The sequence below is a fragment of the Apodemus sylvaticus genome, chromosome 9 (assembly GCF_947179515.1).
Source record: "Apodemus sylvaticus chromosome 9, mApoSyl1.1, whole genome shotgun sequence".
NCBI classification, from domain to species: Eukaryota; Metazoa; Chordata; class Mammalia; order Rodentia; family Muridae; genus Apodemus; species Apodemus sylvaticus.
The window spans coordinates 113,794,562-113,809,886 of NC_067480.1; the positions used below are offsets into that span (position 1 = coordinate 113,794,562).

General features: G+C 42.9%; 1 protein-coding gene across 7 annotated transcripts in view; it reads right to left on the reverse strand.

Moving 5' to 3' along the window:
* The window catches only part of Uxs1 (UDP-glucuronate decarboxylase 1), an 89,157-nt gene extending 74,158 nt beyond the window's left edge, over nt 1-14,999 (reverse strand). For 4 of the 7 annotated variants that reach the window (XM_052193291.1, XM_052193288.1, XM_052193290.1 and 1 more), the window contains exon 1: nt 14,824-14,982. In XM_052193291.1, coding sequence (XP_052049251.1) covers nt 14,824-14,917 — 94 coding nt within the window. In that variant the 5' untranslated portion in view covers nt 14,918-14,982. Of the gene's footprint in view, nt 1-14,823 lie in introns of all 7 variants that reach the window. The other 3 variants (XM_052193293.1, XM_052193292.1, XM_052193289.1) reach the window with 3 other exon arrangements.
* Between the last annotated feature and the right edge of the window lie 326 nt (nt 15,000-15,325).

Genomic DNA, 15,325 nt, shown 5'->3' on the forward strand with positions numbered 1-15,325 from the left:
GTATCTCAACACAGATGGGTCTTTCTAATGGAAGGCAGAGAGATGCTGAGGCCAGCTCACTCTGCACCATTCCCGAGTGCTAGACTATGCATGATCTAAGGCTGCTGATTATGTTAAGCCACTGCTCTACACTCAGCACAGCCAAGTCCTGCATGACTGTTGTGGTCCAATGTTCCCTCCAAACTCAGATTAATTTTCTGTTGCTGTAACAACACACCATGCCAACGTCTAGAACTAAAGGTTTATTTGGGATTACAGGTCCCGCAGGATAAGAGTCCATCAGGTGGAGCGGAGGCAAGCATGTGATCAGAACTGAGTACCAAGAGTGAACAGCCACACTATATGCACCAAGCAGAGAAAGCAAAGACAACTACCACATGCCTTTGCAGTGATACACTTCCTCTAACAAGGTTACACCACCTAAATTTCCCAAACAGAACCTCTTAATGAAGATGAAGTGTTCAAATACTCTAGACTATGTGGGAGATTTCTTACCACACGGGTGAATCCCAGAACTCCTATATCCCCTATTCCTGAGCATCTGTAATAAGGTTCTACCACCACTTCTCTGGCCTGATCTCCAGGGTATCACATACCGAATACTCTCTTCACAAAAGTCCACCAAACCTTTCTTGCCCTGCCTCTGGAGGTCCCAGATCACATCTGACTGACAGATCTTCTCTTTGGGTCCTTTTTCTGTTCCACTGTACAGCCATCATCTGCACAGGGAAGACAGGTCCTCGTCCAAACTACCTGCATATAATGTAAATTACATTATCAAAGAATAAACCTGGTGTGACCATTGCTTTTAAACATCAACTTCCAAAAGTCCTACTCTGAGCAGAGTATCAATTAAGGAATCATCATAATTACCTCTGGCTAGTATGGAAAGACCCACCCCAAATATGGGTGACACCTTTAGGTAGCAACCTAGGTAAAGAGGTTATGGAAAAAGAAATCATTTGCGTTTTGTTCAGTTGGCCTTGCCTCTTGCAACTAATTTACTTTGTAATGCTGTTGATTTCTTCTCAGATATTAGAATGAACATTTCCTGCCTGCCAATGTGAGCTGAGGACCAGTGGTTCTCCACTGGGCATCAGACTGGGATTGCTAAGGCAGTAGCCTCAAGAACTAAGCAAACACCATTCTTCTTGGTCTTCTCTGGGGTGATGCAGCTGTTGCTATTTCCAGAGTATTGAGTGAGTAAGCTAATCTAAGACATTGTTTTTATAATTATAGTGAGGGGGTATTCCTATAAAGAACCCTAATTAGTACAGATAGCAGCAAGAACTTTAAAACAGTAGACCTTGGAACCCCTGAGACAGGCTTTAAGCTACAGATCCATTGCTAATCTTGGATGCTGTAAGAACCAGTTTACAGGAACAGAACTCTCAAGCTCCACTCATGCAAAGGCTTCTTTCCATTTAAATGACGATGCAATAGGTTGTACATCCACCTGATTTCTGTGCAATCATCAAATGAATGAGATGTACTCTGCATGGAAAGCTTTCCTCCATATAGAAAGATGGCAAATCTCAGAAGACCATCAGCACATTAAAAGTGCTTAAATGTAGTTTAGAGATACAGAATGCAAAGAAGGCTACCTGGGTGACCCATGCGGACACCTACAGGGAGGGCAACTGGGCTGTCTAGAAGGGGAACAGACTGTCCAAGTGTCCTGGGTTACCTGAATATTGACATTGTGAACTAAAACTAAATCTCAGAAGTAATGTAAGTTTTCTATAAGCCCAGAACCTTTCTAACCAAGCTGCAAACTGCCCTTAACTCTGGGAACTTAGCTTCTATCCAATTTAACTTTGAGCTCAGCAGTAACAAGCCCTCAGAGAAAAGCTTGCTGGAAATGAGCCTTAATAACAGTTATGTGACTAATTCCTAGATCTGGAACTGAGCTTCATTCTATCTGCATATCACGGCCACAAAGACACATCATTCCTGCCATCTGCCAACAGGACATACATGGGTCTTAGGGACATGTCCATTCTGTGTCATACTCAAAATTCTAGTCTGCGGAATCTCCTCTTAACACATACACATACCAAGTCTTTATACCTGAATGTTTAGAGAATGTCATCAAACTTGGTGAAGACAGTAGGAAGAAACAGAAATACATCTAACAACTTTTCATCTCCAAAAAGCAAAACTACTGTGAAGAATCAGGTGTGGTGGTCCATACCTAAAATCGTAGTGCTTAGGAAACTGAGACAATAGGATCATGAATTTGTGGACAGCCATGCTATGTAGCAAGTTTTGGGGTTACACGGTGAGACTCAGTCTAAAACAAACAACAAATAGTCAATTTTGCAAATATCAAGAGACAAGTATTAAGTGATAAGGAATATAAACTCTCCTTCACCCTATCCCAGGTGCCTCAAATACAGATCTAGGTGGTTCAGAAAATGCAACCACACTGTTTCTCTGGCTTTTGCTAGTTGTAGGATAATCCTAGGACATGAGGCAATATTATCTCTCAAAGAATGGAAATATACCTCCCCTGATGCTACTAAAGATCTCCTTAGATTTACTTATGAAACTGGAATTGTTAAAAAGAGAACAAGAAAGGAAAAAAAAATTCTCCTCAATCCCCCAGCATCAGCCAAGTTCTGTGGGAGAAGTTATTAAAGCATTGTTCTCCCTACTTCTCTGGGGCCCGAAAAGCTCAAGTGAACTCATACTAGGGTACAAACTAAAGAGTCAGCAGTAGAAGGCAGTGCCTGGGGGTCCAACCTGTCTGTCAGGTCACGGACGCAGAAAATGGAGACAAGCTCCAATGTACTACAAACAGTTCCCACCTGCATCACCATCCCACTACAGACAGGGTTTCAAAGATCAGCTATAAAATATAGAGGCAAAGAAAGTAGGGGTTGGGAGGAGAGCACTAGTCACGAGGAAAAATCAATTTGACTGACCCTCATTGATCTAAAGGCGCCCTGATACTGAAACAGTCCGGAAACATTCAGATCAATATCAACACGTTATTTAAGAATAACATGGGAAAATATAAATATAGGAAGAATGAGCACAAAAGAGGAGGAGAACTTTTTTTTTAATGTATTAGGCCTTGAGGCTAATGGTGCTGCTTGCTGTTGAAAATGCATCAGAATTGCTACTGGATTTTTAGAGGGAAAGCAATGATTCACTGGGAAAATAAAATACAAACAAACAAAACAAAACAAAACAAACAAACAAACAAAAAAAGCAGACATCTACAGGAAAGAAATTACAACACTTTTTTTGAGGGCCAAAACAGAGATCTGTCTAAATGCAGAAATGAACTGGGCCTTTTCAAGATGGGAAAACACTTCTCTACATGTAAATTGCTAGCATTGTGACCATCCTCTTTGTATTTCCCACTCTACCTTTCACACACTAAGCACTTACTTTTCTATTTGTAGATTTAGAGAAAATTTAGAATAAAGCCTTACATTTTGAATGGTTAAATTAGTCTTTTCATTTTGAGTTCATAGGGGCAAAGAGGGGCAGAATGTGGGGAGGGGTCTAGGATGAGCGCCTTTAAACCAAGTACCCAGAGGCACAATTTGCACCTGTTCCTCATTCCACTAGTTGGCCCCTCCATGGGCTGTGCCCTAATGGAGTAGGCACTCTAGGCTCATTTTCCACAGGGGTGGTCATCAATATGGAGAGACCCTATGTGAACAGTTGTTCCTAAAGATCAAGCTAACAATGTTCCCCTGACACATACTAAATCGTGGGGTGACTACTAATACTAAGTCTCAGTGGTGGGAAGAACACAATTCAGCTGCTGCGGGGAAAAAAAAATGAGAGTTCCTTAAAAATTCAAAACATAGTATTCTAATTCTGAGTATACAGCCCAAAGAACTGGACCTGAGAGATGACTCAGGAGGTAAAAGTGCTTGCCACAAACACTCCCTGGAACCTACTTTAAAAGGTGGGGTGGCACACGGCTATAACCCCAGCACTGTGCAGAGGTGTTGAGAAAACTCAAGGGCCAGCTAACCTGAAGTACACAACACAGCAAGAGAAACAACAAGAGAACTTTAAAACAAGCTAGAGAGAAGACTGGTTCCCCAAAAGTATGTGTATGACCTTCATACACATACCAGACTATATACATAATTGTCAAAATAAATAAAATTGTATTAAAAGGAAAAAGAATTATGGGGAGGAGTGGGAGGTAGGCATGATCAAATACATTGCATGCATCATGAAATTCTCAAATAATTAATAAAAAGATAATTGAAAGCAAAAATGCTCATGCAGCATCATATTCAACAGTATAAAAGTGGAAGCAACCAGAGTATTTATGACCTGATGAATGAATGAACAAACAATGTGATAAACACAGTGGAATATCACTTAGACTGAAGAAGGAAATTCTAATGCTACAATGTGGATGAACCTAAGTTAACAAGCTAATAAGCTAGGCAAATACACACACACACACACACACACACACACATTGTGTGAATACATGAAAAGGAAGTTCTTTCTATGATCATATTCACACAATAGAAAGCACAATTTCCTGAAACTGGAGAGAGGGCTGGGGGAGGTATTAAACAGGTTCACAATATCAGTTAGGGAACATAAAAATATCCTGGGGACTAGATATAAAATCATGTGAAAATACACAGCAATGCTGAATCATATATTCAGAAATAGTTAAAACATAAGCTGGAATAGATCTCAACACATAAAAACACAGCTAAAATGGTAAATTTAATTTATACATTATATTTTATTGTCATTTTAAAACAATCCTACCTAAAAGCTAAAACATGTCATAGGAACTTTTTGGACCCTACATGATGCAACACAGAGTCACTGCCATTCTAGGCCAGAACAAAATATATAACTGCTGTATGCTTCAGTTTCCCCATCAGTAAAATAGAGTACATCCCCAAACCAACTCCTCACTTTAAGATACCAAGGTGACCCAGTGGGGTGTCGCTGCTTCTCCAGAACCCATTACTGCAGCTACAGGGGTAAAGAACACAGCAGGGTGTGGGGAGCTGAAGTGGCACAGAGCCTCATTGAGGCACTCTGCACCATTTTAAGAATCCAAGATAGCCACTGCAGCTCCTTTTTAAGTAATTAAGGTACACTGGAGTAAAGAGAACAGGGAATTAAAAGTAAACTACACAATTGCAAAGGAAACTAAGAGAAAGAAAAAGATCCCAGCTTGGTAGAGTCTCCTTTAGAAGACCCTTTACAGTTAGTTCATGGTCATCCCACAAGGCCTGCCTGTCACTAGCTCCAATGAGCATCTCAGATGTAGGATTAAAGCTGAGCCACCCTACACCTATGCCTGCTGCTGCTGGCATAACCTAGCTGCCTTCTCCCTTCTTCAAAACAAAATCATAACTGAGACCCCAGCACCTACAGTCATGTCAATGAGAATTGTCATGCTCCTTTTGGTTACTGAAAATGCTATAAAAATGCTCAAAGATACTAAAAATTCCACTGTAAGATCTCAACACCCTGACAACACTGTTTTTCTTTTCTAGCATATTCAGATTCCCTTTGAAAAAAAGGGCTCTTTGAAGAAGCCAAATGTTTTCAGTTGTTGTTCTACTTTACTTATTTATTTTGGTTAAAGAATCTCATAATAGCTAAACCAGGAAGGCAAAAGAAACTGGTCAGTAAATCTGAAAGTCAATCTGAGCAGAACTTCAGCTGCCCTTCTGGCCTGCAAGTCCCTTAGTGTGAAACCCACCCCAGCAGTGACTTTGCTTCCATGCTACTCATCAATAAAAGCCTTCAGTTCTTTAAACATATTGGCCTTTTTGCACAATAGGTTTTAAGAATTTATTTATCCCTAGAAAACATAAAGTGTAACATTTCATTCTGTAAGGGAAATAGCAAGGGTTGTCCCAAGTTAGAGTTCCCTGAAGGACAAATGAAATCACATTCCAAAGGGAGAGTCCTAAAATGTTCTTTCCTTCCCTTGATGGTCAAGTCTACTCTCTCAAGTGTTCTTAAAACCATCACATTTGCAGAATATAAAGACATTTTTAAAAGACAAAGGTCTGTTCAGTGCACACATCTAGTGGCTTGTCTCAGTAACTAGAAGCTTATTCATGAGAGCCCTGTGACTTTACAACAAACATTCCTGGATTTGTGAGTCAGCTCAAGTAGCTGTGACCAAGTTCCACAGACTTTGTGACTTATTAAATAAGTTCCACAGACTTTGTGACTTATAAATAACTATATTTTATACAGGTCAGAGGCTAGAAACCACAAGGATAAACAGGCTTTTGTCTTATGGGAGCTCATAGATCATGGATAACATGTTCTTAACACATAGTTACATGGTGGACTTGCAAACTAGCTCTCTGGGAAATTAATATTCATGAGACATCCAATGCTATGACCCAATCACTTCCCAGGGTTCCACTTTCTCATCTGAATGTCAGACCATGGACAGTCCACAGCTATGGCCTGTTGTACCAGGGCTAAAAACCCCCAGTAGGTCTACCACTACCAGCAGCACCCACAAGAGGAAACATTCAAGGCAGAGAGGCCAATATGAGGTTCTTCACCAAGCCCCCGATCTTCTGAGTACTACCTCTGTGGGCCCAAGAACTCAGACTCCTCATGCCTGGCCTCCTGCTTGTTCAGATTCCCTTTACCTTCAACTCTATTATCCAAATGCTGTCCATCATCTGAATGTTGCCTTGTACTGAGAAGGCCCTGCTCCTCTGAGGCACTTGGCACTCTAGCTTAACCAAGTTCTAAAAAATGACATGAGAAACGGGAGACTGTTGATAAAACCCTACTTCTGATATCAAATGTGTGGACTTTTTCCACTCTAGGAAACCACTCACCAACTCTCTAAATGCCAAACTGGATTCCCAACAAAAGAATTTATTCTGCCACCAGGACCGTGCAGGCAAAGGGCTTTAGCCTATGGAGCTGTTCTCATCCGAAAACCTTCTGTGATCTGAGGCTTCCTGTTCATCTGACCAACTGCAAACCGGGAATTCCTATGACCCCCCTCCCCAATGTAAGAGTAGCTACAGAACTCCAAGAGCACTCTGTTTATAATTAATCATTTGCCTGTTTGTTTATAAAGTATATAACCAGAAAGTCAAATGAAGCAGAGATAAACCAAGGTTAGAAGAACTGGGTATATAGTCCATGCCCTCTCCAATGCGCTCTGAGCAGCTTCACCAACCCAACAAACAAACTCAAATCTCACTGTACCAAGCTCAGGGTCCAGCACCCTCAGGTCCAGCAAGTGGGGATGAAACTTCTAGCTCAATGGCAGTTTTTCTTATGGCCAGCCTGTTGGGGGAACTTGGATTCCAGACTAAACCAACTCACTGGCATAAACTTGAGTATGTTAAAAGGGGGCAGAAAACATTCCTGTCACTCAGAATATTCCAAGGGTTTAGGACAACTGTGACAAGAACCCAGAACAAAAACAAATATATTGTATTCTATAATACCAAGCTTGAGACACTGTCATTTACAACACAAAGGGCAGCTAACAGCCCAATATAGACTCTCAACAAATGAAAGTGTATTAAAAACTCAACAGAAAAGGCATATTTCCGTTGAGAAATAGAAAAGACAGATTTCAAATATCTGAAACAAGAAAAGTACAGATTAAAACTATGAGGAATAGTGTTAGATGGTGTCTTAGTTACTGTTCTATTGCTGTGAAAAGACAACATGACCAAGGCAACTTATAAAAGGAATCATTTAATTGTAAGCTTATAGTTTCAAAGGATGAATCCACAACCATCATAGTTGGGAGCATGGTAGCAGCCAGGCAAACATGTGAGTGAAACAGTAATTGCTGAGTGCTTACATCTATCTCATCCACAAGTTGACACAAGGCCACACCTCCTAATCCTTCCCCAAAACAGTTCTACCATCTATATGGGAGCCATTCCCATTCAAACCACCAAAGGTAGCTAGCTAGGCAGCACTGACATAATCTCAGAAGCCACTAGAAGAAAGTTTAAGCCCCATCTCTGGCTCTATGTAGAAACTGGCCGTTCCAAACTTCCTCCAAATTATACATTACAAAGACACTGTTGCTTGCTTTCTTAAGAGTTAATTCAAATGGGCCTGTCAACCACCTGCCCAGAAGACCACCCTTTCACCCTTCATGAAAGGTGACAACAATAACTAAGCCTTTAATGAGAGTCCTTCGTTCCATGCAGGTACTTATGCAACCTTACTGCTAAGCCCTCTAAACCAGCCAGCTTGTTGGAGTTCTAACTAAAGTGTAATGTTTTCCCTCTCTGATTTCTGAACTCTGGTCAAAATTGGGACACTCTGGGCCTTTTTACTATCTCTGAAGAATCTGCCTCTGCCTCCTCACTCTCCCTCAAGTTGCTTCATTACAAAGCCTGCCTACTTTCTGCAGTCTAACTCATAAACTGTAACTTCTTTCTCCCCCTCTCTATTTCCACATACTGGCCCAAATCCTAAGCAACTGAAGATACTGTTCATTCTTTGTCTGAAGAAAGCCCATCACCACCGCAGTGCAGTTATGTACAACCCTCCACCACTGAGCTCACCTACTTTCATGACTTTCTCTTTTCCTCTCTTCGATCCCCTCGTCCCAGTAGCTGTGGGGATTTATAGCTTGCCTGCCCTGTTGTTTTCCTCTCTAATAAAATGGTCCTTGAACTTCTTTTTGAGTCTATTTTAAGTACTTTTATAAAAGAATCTAAAAGTCCACAAAAAGGAAACTATGATTCCCATTTTCACACTTGCATTTAAAAAATGCAAATACATCCTTGAGGTTAGGCCACGTCTCCCAAAGCTGGTGGAAGTCTGGGCAGAGGCCTATCAGCTGCACTTGGACCCTACCCCCTCTGTTAGGATACTGGTCCAGAAAAACAGAGTACTGTTCAGAGGATTACTACACATCAATAAAAACGGGTGGCCTCCACAAATCCTCACACATCATTTTATTCCCCTCACCAATCTTAACAAGATGACAGAATATATTTCTCTTGCTCTAAAGCCAACTAATTTTGGCAACAGCAGTCACCTACTAGAAACTAAAAGAGATTGAGAGAAAAGTGAAGGTCACAAAGTTCATTCCAGAAAGGTAACAGTAAGTGCAGAAGGATTAACTAAATTAAAAAATCACCACCTGCAAACCTCCCATATAAATAGTAGACCAGGCAAGAGATCCAGATACTTGCAGCCTCAAGAATCACCTTACAGTTAGTTACGTTTGGGACATGCACTTATAAGTGAGGCAATGTGACCGCTAGCGCTTCCAATCCATCAGGTTTGGGTCACCAACAGAAGAACCAACTCAACATTACTTATCTCCTGATGGATATTAATTTGCAAGCACTAATTAAGATAATTGTTTTTGCTGCTAGACAACCACTATGCCACTGAGCTATATGCTTAGTAGAATGTATAGAATAGAATGTATGGCCAAATTTAATAACAACAATGAAGCAATCAGTTAAATCCAAAATTGGAGTGTTGTACAGGACAACTGATGTGGAGTTTAAATTGCAGAAATGGGAAATGTCATAAGAAACACTTGTGTGTATATATGTGTGTATAAGATCATCCCAAAAATTTATGAGACAGAGCAACCAAATTAAATGTGGCACATACATCTTTACTGGATTCTATATTTAACAAATAAAAGCAGACTGAGGAGATGGCTCAATGGATAAAGTGCTTGCCACACAAGCATGAAGAGCCTGAATTTGGATTCCCAGAACCAAAGTAAAAGAGCTTGCACAGTAGTGCAAGTTTATATAACCCCAACAATAGGGAGGGACAAACAGAAGGATCCATGAACTTGCTGGCCAGCCAGCCTAGCACATCAGTGAGTGGCCAGTCTCAAAGACAAGATGGAGCAGAATTAAGTTGCTCCATCACCTTAACCATGCCTAACTGCCAAACCAGATGAAGAGAGACCCACAAACTTAGATTACTTTCACATCAGTGCCCTGACCCAAAGGTGAGGGTCAGCATGTCTGCCTTGTCCCTGGCAAGCCATGGCCATGGCCACTATTCAAGGCCATCAAGCAGAGAGGAAGAAAGTGCTATCAGAGAACAGGAAGTAGGTCGGAAACAGTGCCTATCAGGAGCACAAGGTAGAGCTTGGCATTTTCCAGAAACATTAGAACTGGCTTCACACTTCTCAAACGATACTAGAAGCTGAGAAGGAATTGGAAATGCTTTCAAATCCTGAAGAAAAAAAAATGTTTTCCTGGAATTCTACCTTCACTCGATCTCTAAATATAAGGCAAAGAAAGGAATTGTAGATAAAGTGTCAAAGTACCTGATTAGAGGTAGAGTCAAGCAGATGAGAACAGTGAGGCTGGCCAGAACTCACTTCTGGAAGCTGCCAACACAAGATGTCCTAATACTTACAGTCTAGACAAAAACAACTGGAAAAAAAAAGTAAACTGTCATAATACACAGAGAGAAAGTACATTTAAAAGGGGGCAAGAAAGATAGCCAAGAACAAAAACATGGGCATGGCTACTGTCCAACAGCATTTAGACAAACACACACACACACACACACACACACACACACACACACACACACACACCAAATGATCTCAAATATACTGTGTGGCCATGGGGATGGGGTGAGCAAGTGTATGGCGGAGGGAAAAGAAAGCAAACACCTAATCACGTTCCAAAGAATGAAGTCATGAATTTCAGCTGCTTCTGAAACAACCAAGAAGCATAAAATTCAGAAGTAGAATAAGACCAAAACAACAAAAAAAGTTATGATCCAGAAGTAAGATGTCTATTGCTAAGTGCAGGGAGGACAGGGAGGACGGTAGCAGAAGAAGCTGTTGACTTTACACGCCTTGCAGAGGTTATCTGACTACAAGCCGTGCAAAAACTCATCTGATCTTTTTCAATTCTATCCATGCTGAAAACCAAAAGCACTATGGGTACGCATTTTGAACCTGTGCCAGCTACATGGAAGGTTGCAGTGAATTTCAATGGATTCCCTTGGGGATTAACTCGGTTTTTTTTTTTCAACGTGTGCTGCCTTAAGTACTACATAGCCTGATGCAAAGGCTAGGAGAAAGAATTCAAGTACAATGTACAGCCAGCCTAGGATGACAGATATGAACTACCCTAGCACAGAAGTTGCATGACAGCAGGGACAACAGGTCTACTACAGCAAGAGCAAGGGCTGGGAAAAGAAGAGGGCTCAGACAACTTGAGCTCTGCTGAAGGAAAAAAAAATATAATATATATATAATATATATAATATATATATATATAATATATATTATATATATATATATTATATATATATATATATATGACTAAAAGTGAAGGTGTCATAACCGGGAGTATTTGTGTATTGTTACACAGAGGTTGACAGCGAAGTTCTATTATAACAGGAGAGTAGGATTATTAGTAAGGAGAAACAGAGATTAGAAAAACACAGGCATACCAGAACTAGATGATAAAACCTCACTGCTAAAGACAACACACTTTGGCTGCAGGACATAGAAAATTCAAGCTGGGAACGATATGACATCATCTTCCCTGTTAACTACATTTCAAAGTGGTAAAGGTGTTACCGCAGGCTCCTAGGGGAGATACATCCTGGATGGTATCCTTGCAGGTAACCCTCTTGCTATAATACCAACCTTCCAAGCAAGATGTGCCAGTGTTGCAAGGTCCCAAAACTTATAGAAGGTAATCCAACTGCCCTGGGTTGGTTTGAAGCCTGCCCCGTAAGACTGGAAAGACCTAGTGCTATAAACCTGGTTAGAAGGCTATGGCTCAGAAGCAGGTTCCAGGGCCAAACCTAATACTGTGTGTGGTTCTGCTCTGTTAAAAAGATATGTTCTCCAACTGATTCTAAATATGTGTGCTCAGACCCACGGGTTAGGGTTGCCCTCAACCTTGGCCTGAGCAGCTTCTCTCTGCAGTTAAGAGATCTGGTCACACTGCTGACAATCAGTCCGTCAAGTGCTCAGCTCTAAGCAAGACTATAGCTTCCTAGCTTTTTTCTAGTCACCCCACCCTCAACATCAGGCAGTATCTTAGAGAACAGGAGGAAAGGACAAACCAAAGGGCTAAAGGATGGGAAGGAGTTCTGTGAAATAACTGTCTTCAGGATTCAGCACAACCACTGTAACCATGAACTCACTGCAGCTGCAGTTACCTACCTAAGATCAAGCCAACAAGATGGGTCCACACTCAACAGGCTACAGTAACTGAACTCTGTGGATTACTAACAACAAAAAAGAGGGGTTTGGGGTATCTAGGGGAGAGGAAAGAGTAAGTTGTGGTGTATATGAAACATTGTTTACATGTGAGATTGTCAAATAATAAAAGATATTTTATTTTAAAAGAAATCACAGGTGCCGCCAGACTACATTTTCAGCATTCTATTACAACCAATCAGCAGCTCTGTATCATTTTTGTGGCAAAGCAACTCAGGCTTACTGCTACCACTCATTACTAATATTGACTCCAACCAGCCTTTAATTTTATTTATTTATTTATTTATTTATTTTGTTTTTTTGAGACAGGGTTTCTCTGTGTAGCCCTGGCTGTCCTGGAACTCACTCTGTAGAGCAGGCTGGCTCTACACTCTGTAGGCAGAAATTCGCCTGCCTCTGCCTCCTAAGTGCTGGGATTAAAGTCATGTGCCACACTGCCTGGCCTCCAACCAGCTTTTAAGTCCTCACAGTATACTAAGCACTGATTCTTTGAGCTGCCTACTCTAGTCCTTGGCTGCCTGGGTAGCCTCATTGTTGTGCTGCAATTTCACACTCCCAGAACACTGTTCTTCTATGCATTACTAGACTACGATTTGATCCTCAGTGCCAAGGACCTCTGCAAGTGCTGCTCTTTCTGGAGAGGGTTCTCCCGTTAACCCGTTAACCCTACATATCCTTCATTCTCAGCTCACATCCTGGCTTCTCGGGGAATCCAACCCACCCCCTCCCATCACATCAGTTTGTAAACTTAACCTTTTTTTTTTTTTACATGATGGATTCATGACCTTCTCTCTCCAAGCAAATGTTTCTCAAAGCACTGTCTCCCTCAGGAGGACTTCTGGGTTGCTGAGAATCTGAAGTTATCCTACACTACAGGGTGAAACAAACAAAATAAAAGACAAACAAACAAGAAACTACTCCCGAAACCAAGCTATTACAAATGGAAATTATCAAGCCACATCTCAGACCTGCTGAATGTGAACATAGAACAAAGTGTTTGAAAGCCCCACTGGGTGATTCCGATGCATTCAAGAGTGTGCTGAACTCTTGTCTATGTTCGGTATGTATGGCAAAACCATGATGCTTCTGCACTCTGTACTGCCAACAACTGACAATGTTAAAGACTGAGTGAAAGACACTGGTCAAATGAATGATTGGTTTAAAGCTCTTGATATGGCTTCATAAATTCCCTATTCATTAATTCTAAACACCTGTGTCTTACCTCGGTATCCCTCCTTAAGTAAATCAACCCTGAAACTGCTATCCAAAGACCTGACTTCTAGACCTAGATCACTGTCTTTTGGGCTGGAATGAATCTTGGTCCTCTAATAGTGATAAAGGTGTTAATCTTTAGTTTTCTCACCCATAAAACAATACTAATAACCATATTTACTTATATTACTCCTGGCGGGATAAGAATCTTACCTATACATACAGTTTAGCTCTCAAGCTAGCTTAGGCATTACTAATAAAACAGTGATAATTACTCAGCTGTAAGAGGTCTTTTTCTTTAATCACCTTTTTTTTAAACACAGATCACACTTGAAGCTAATTCTTCCTTCCTTGCAGAAACCAATCAGATCTACCAAGCGACCCAGATCTGAAACTTCTCCTAGCAACCAGAAGCCTTTCTAGAGCTTCCTCTCCTCCTCCTCCTGGAACAGCTGAGCTGTAGCTGCCAGTCTGCATCCTACTAACCCCTGCATCCCATCAGTTGAACTCACTTCCCGAAGTACCAACTCACCTGGGAATCAGACCCTGGAAACTTAATCACTTAGCAGTTTTCATTTAAGTATGTTTGCCTGGGTGGCCAGGATTCAGAAGGAGCTCACTCTGAGAGCTATTTTTAGCCCAACGTTGGTACTTACTTGGTAAAGTATTAATAGCAGCTGTTATATCCCAGTTGCACAACTCGAAAACAAAAACAAACAAACAAAACCCCAAAACCTGGTCTTTGCCTCCTCTGAGAAGCTGAGGGTCCCTCAAGATATCCAGGCTAAGGATCCAATGACACCCTCCCCGCCTGCCCCCTATGCTGTGCCTCCTTCCGCGACACGCTGGAGGAGTACCTGGTGACGCCAGGAGGGGCGGGAGGGGAGTGTGCGACAGGATATCAGAGCAAGGCCACACAAGGCTTCCACACGGAGAATGGCAACACTCGGCTGCTGAGTAATTTTCCTGCGGAGCAAAGAGTCGGAGAAGGGACCCTGCCAATGGCTACAGTATTTTTATCCTACTTAATCGGCACCGACCCTAAGGATGTCCCCAAGCCGCACTCTGCAGGTTCACCCTAACCCTGGATGCTGTGGACAGCATAGCGGCTCAGGTCGGTAAGAGCTGGCGGGCGCAGTGAGGTTAGCCGAGTCCGCAGTGTCTACAGCTTGGGGAACGTGACCACCGCGTCCCGGGCAAAGGCCCCAACACTGGCCACCAGTCCGACGCCAGGCCTACGCGAAAGCGGGCTTCAAGCAAAGCGGCCAGCGGCTCCACAGCACAAGTTCAGCCTCGTGGAAGCAGTGAGCCGGTTACCGGCCCTGAACAGCCTGCCGCTCGGCCGCAGGGCCCGCTCCCCGCCGCGCGGGAATGAATGGGCTCCCGCCCACCGTGCACGCACTCACAGGCGGCGTAGGCGAACAGCGCGATGCCCAGCAGAAGCTTCATCCTCCTGCGGTTGACTGAAGAGACAAGGCGCAGCAGCCCCTTGCTCACCATGCCCGGGAACCGCACGGGTCCGGGGCCTGCCGCGCCGGCCAGCCGCAGCACAAAGCGCGGCGGCCCGAGCCCCGCCCCCGTGCGCCAGCCCCACCCCCGCACGCCCGGCTTCCTGCTGGCTAAACCACTGCGCTCGCGCGCCTGGGTCCCGGCCTCCTGCTCCGCCCACAGCTGCGCCCCGCCCTTCTCCTTTTTCCGCAAGCGCAGTGTGATGCCTGAGTTTTCAGGATGGTGTCTGTCAACAAGGAAAGGGTGGGCATAGTGGGTGGTGCGGAGCGCGCATGCGCAGCCCAATGTGCTTGCTAGCTTTCGCTGATCGGGCAGCGTTGGAAGCTAGGCGTGGATCGTCAAGGTTCGCCCGCGACTTGCACGGCGCTTGCGCATTCCTAGTCCTACGCGGTGGGCGGA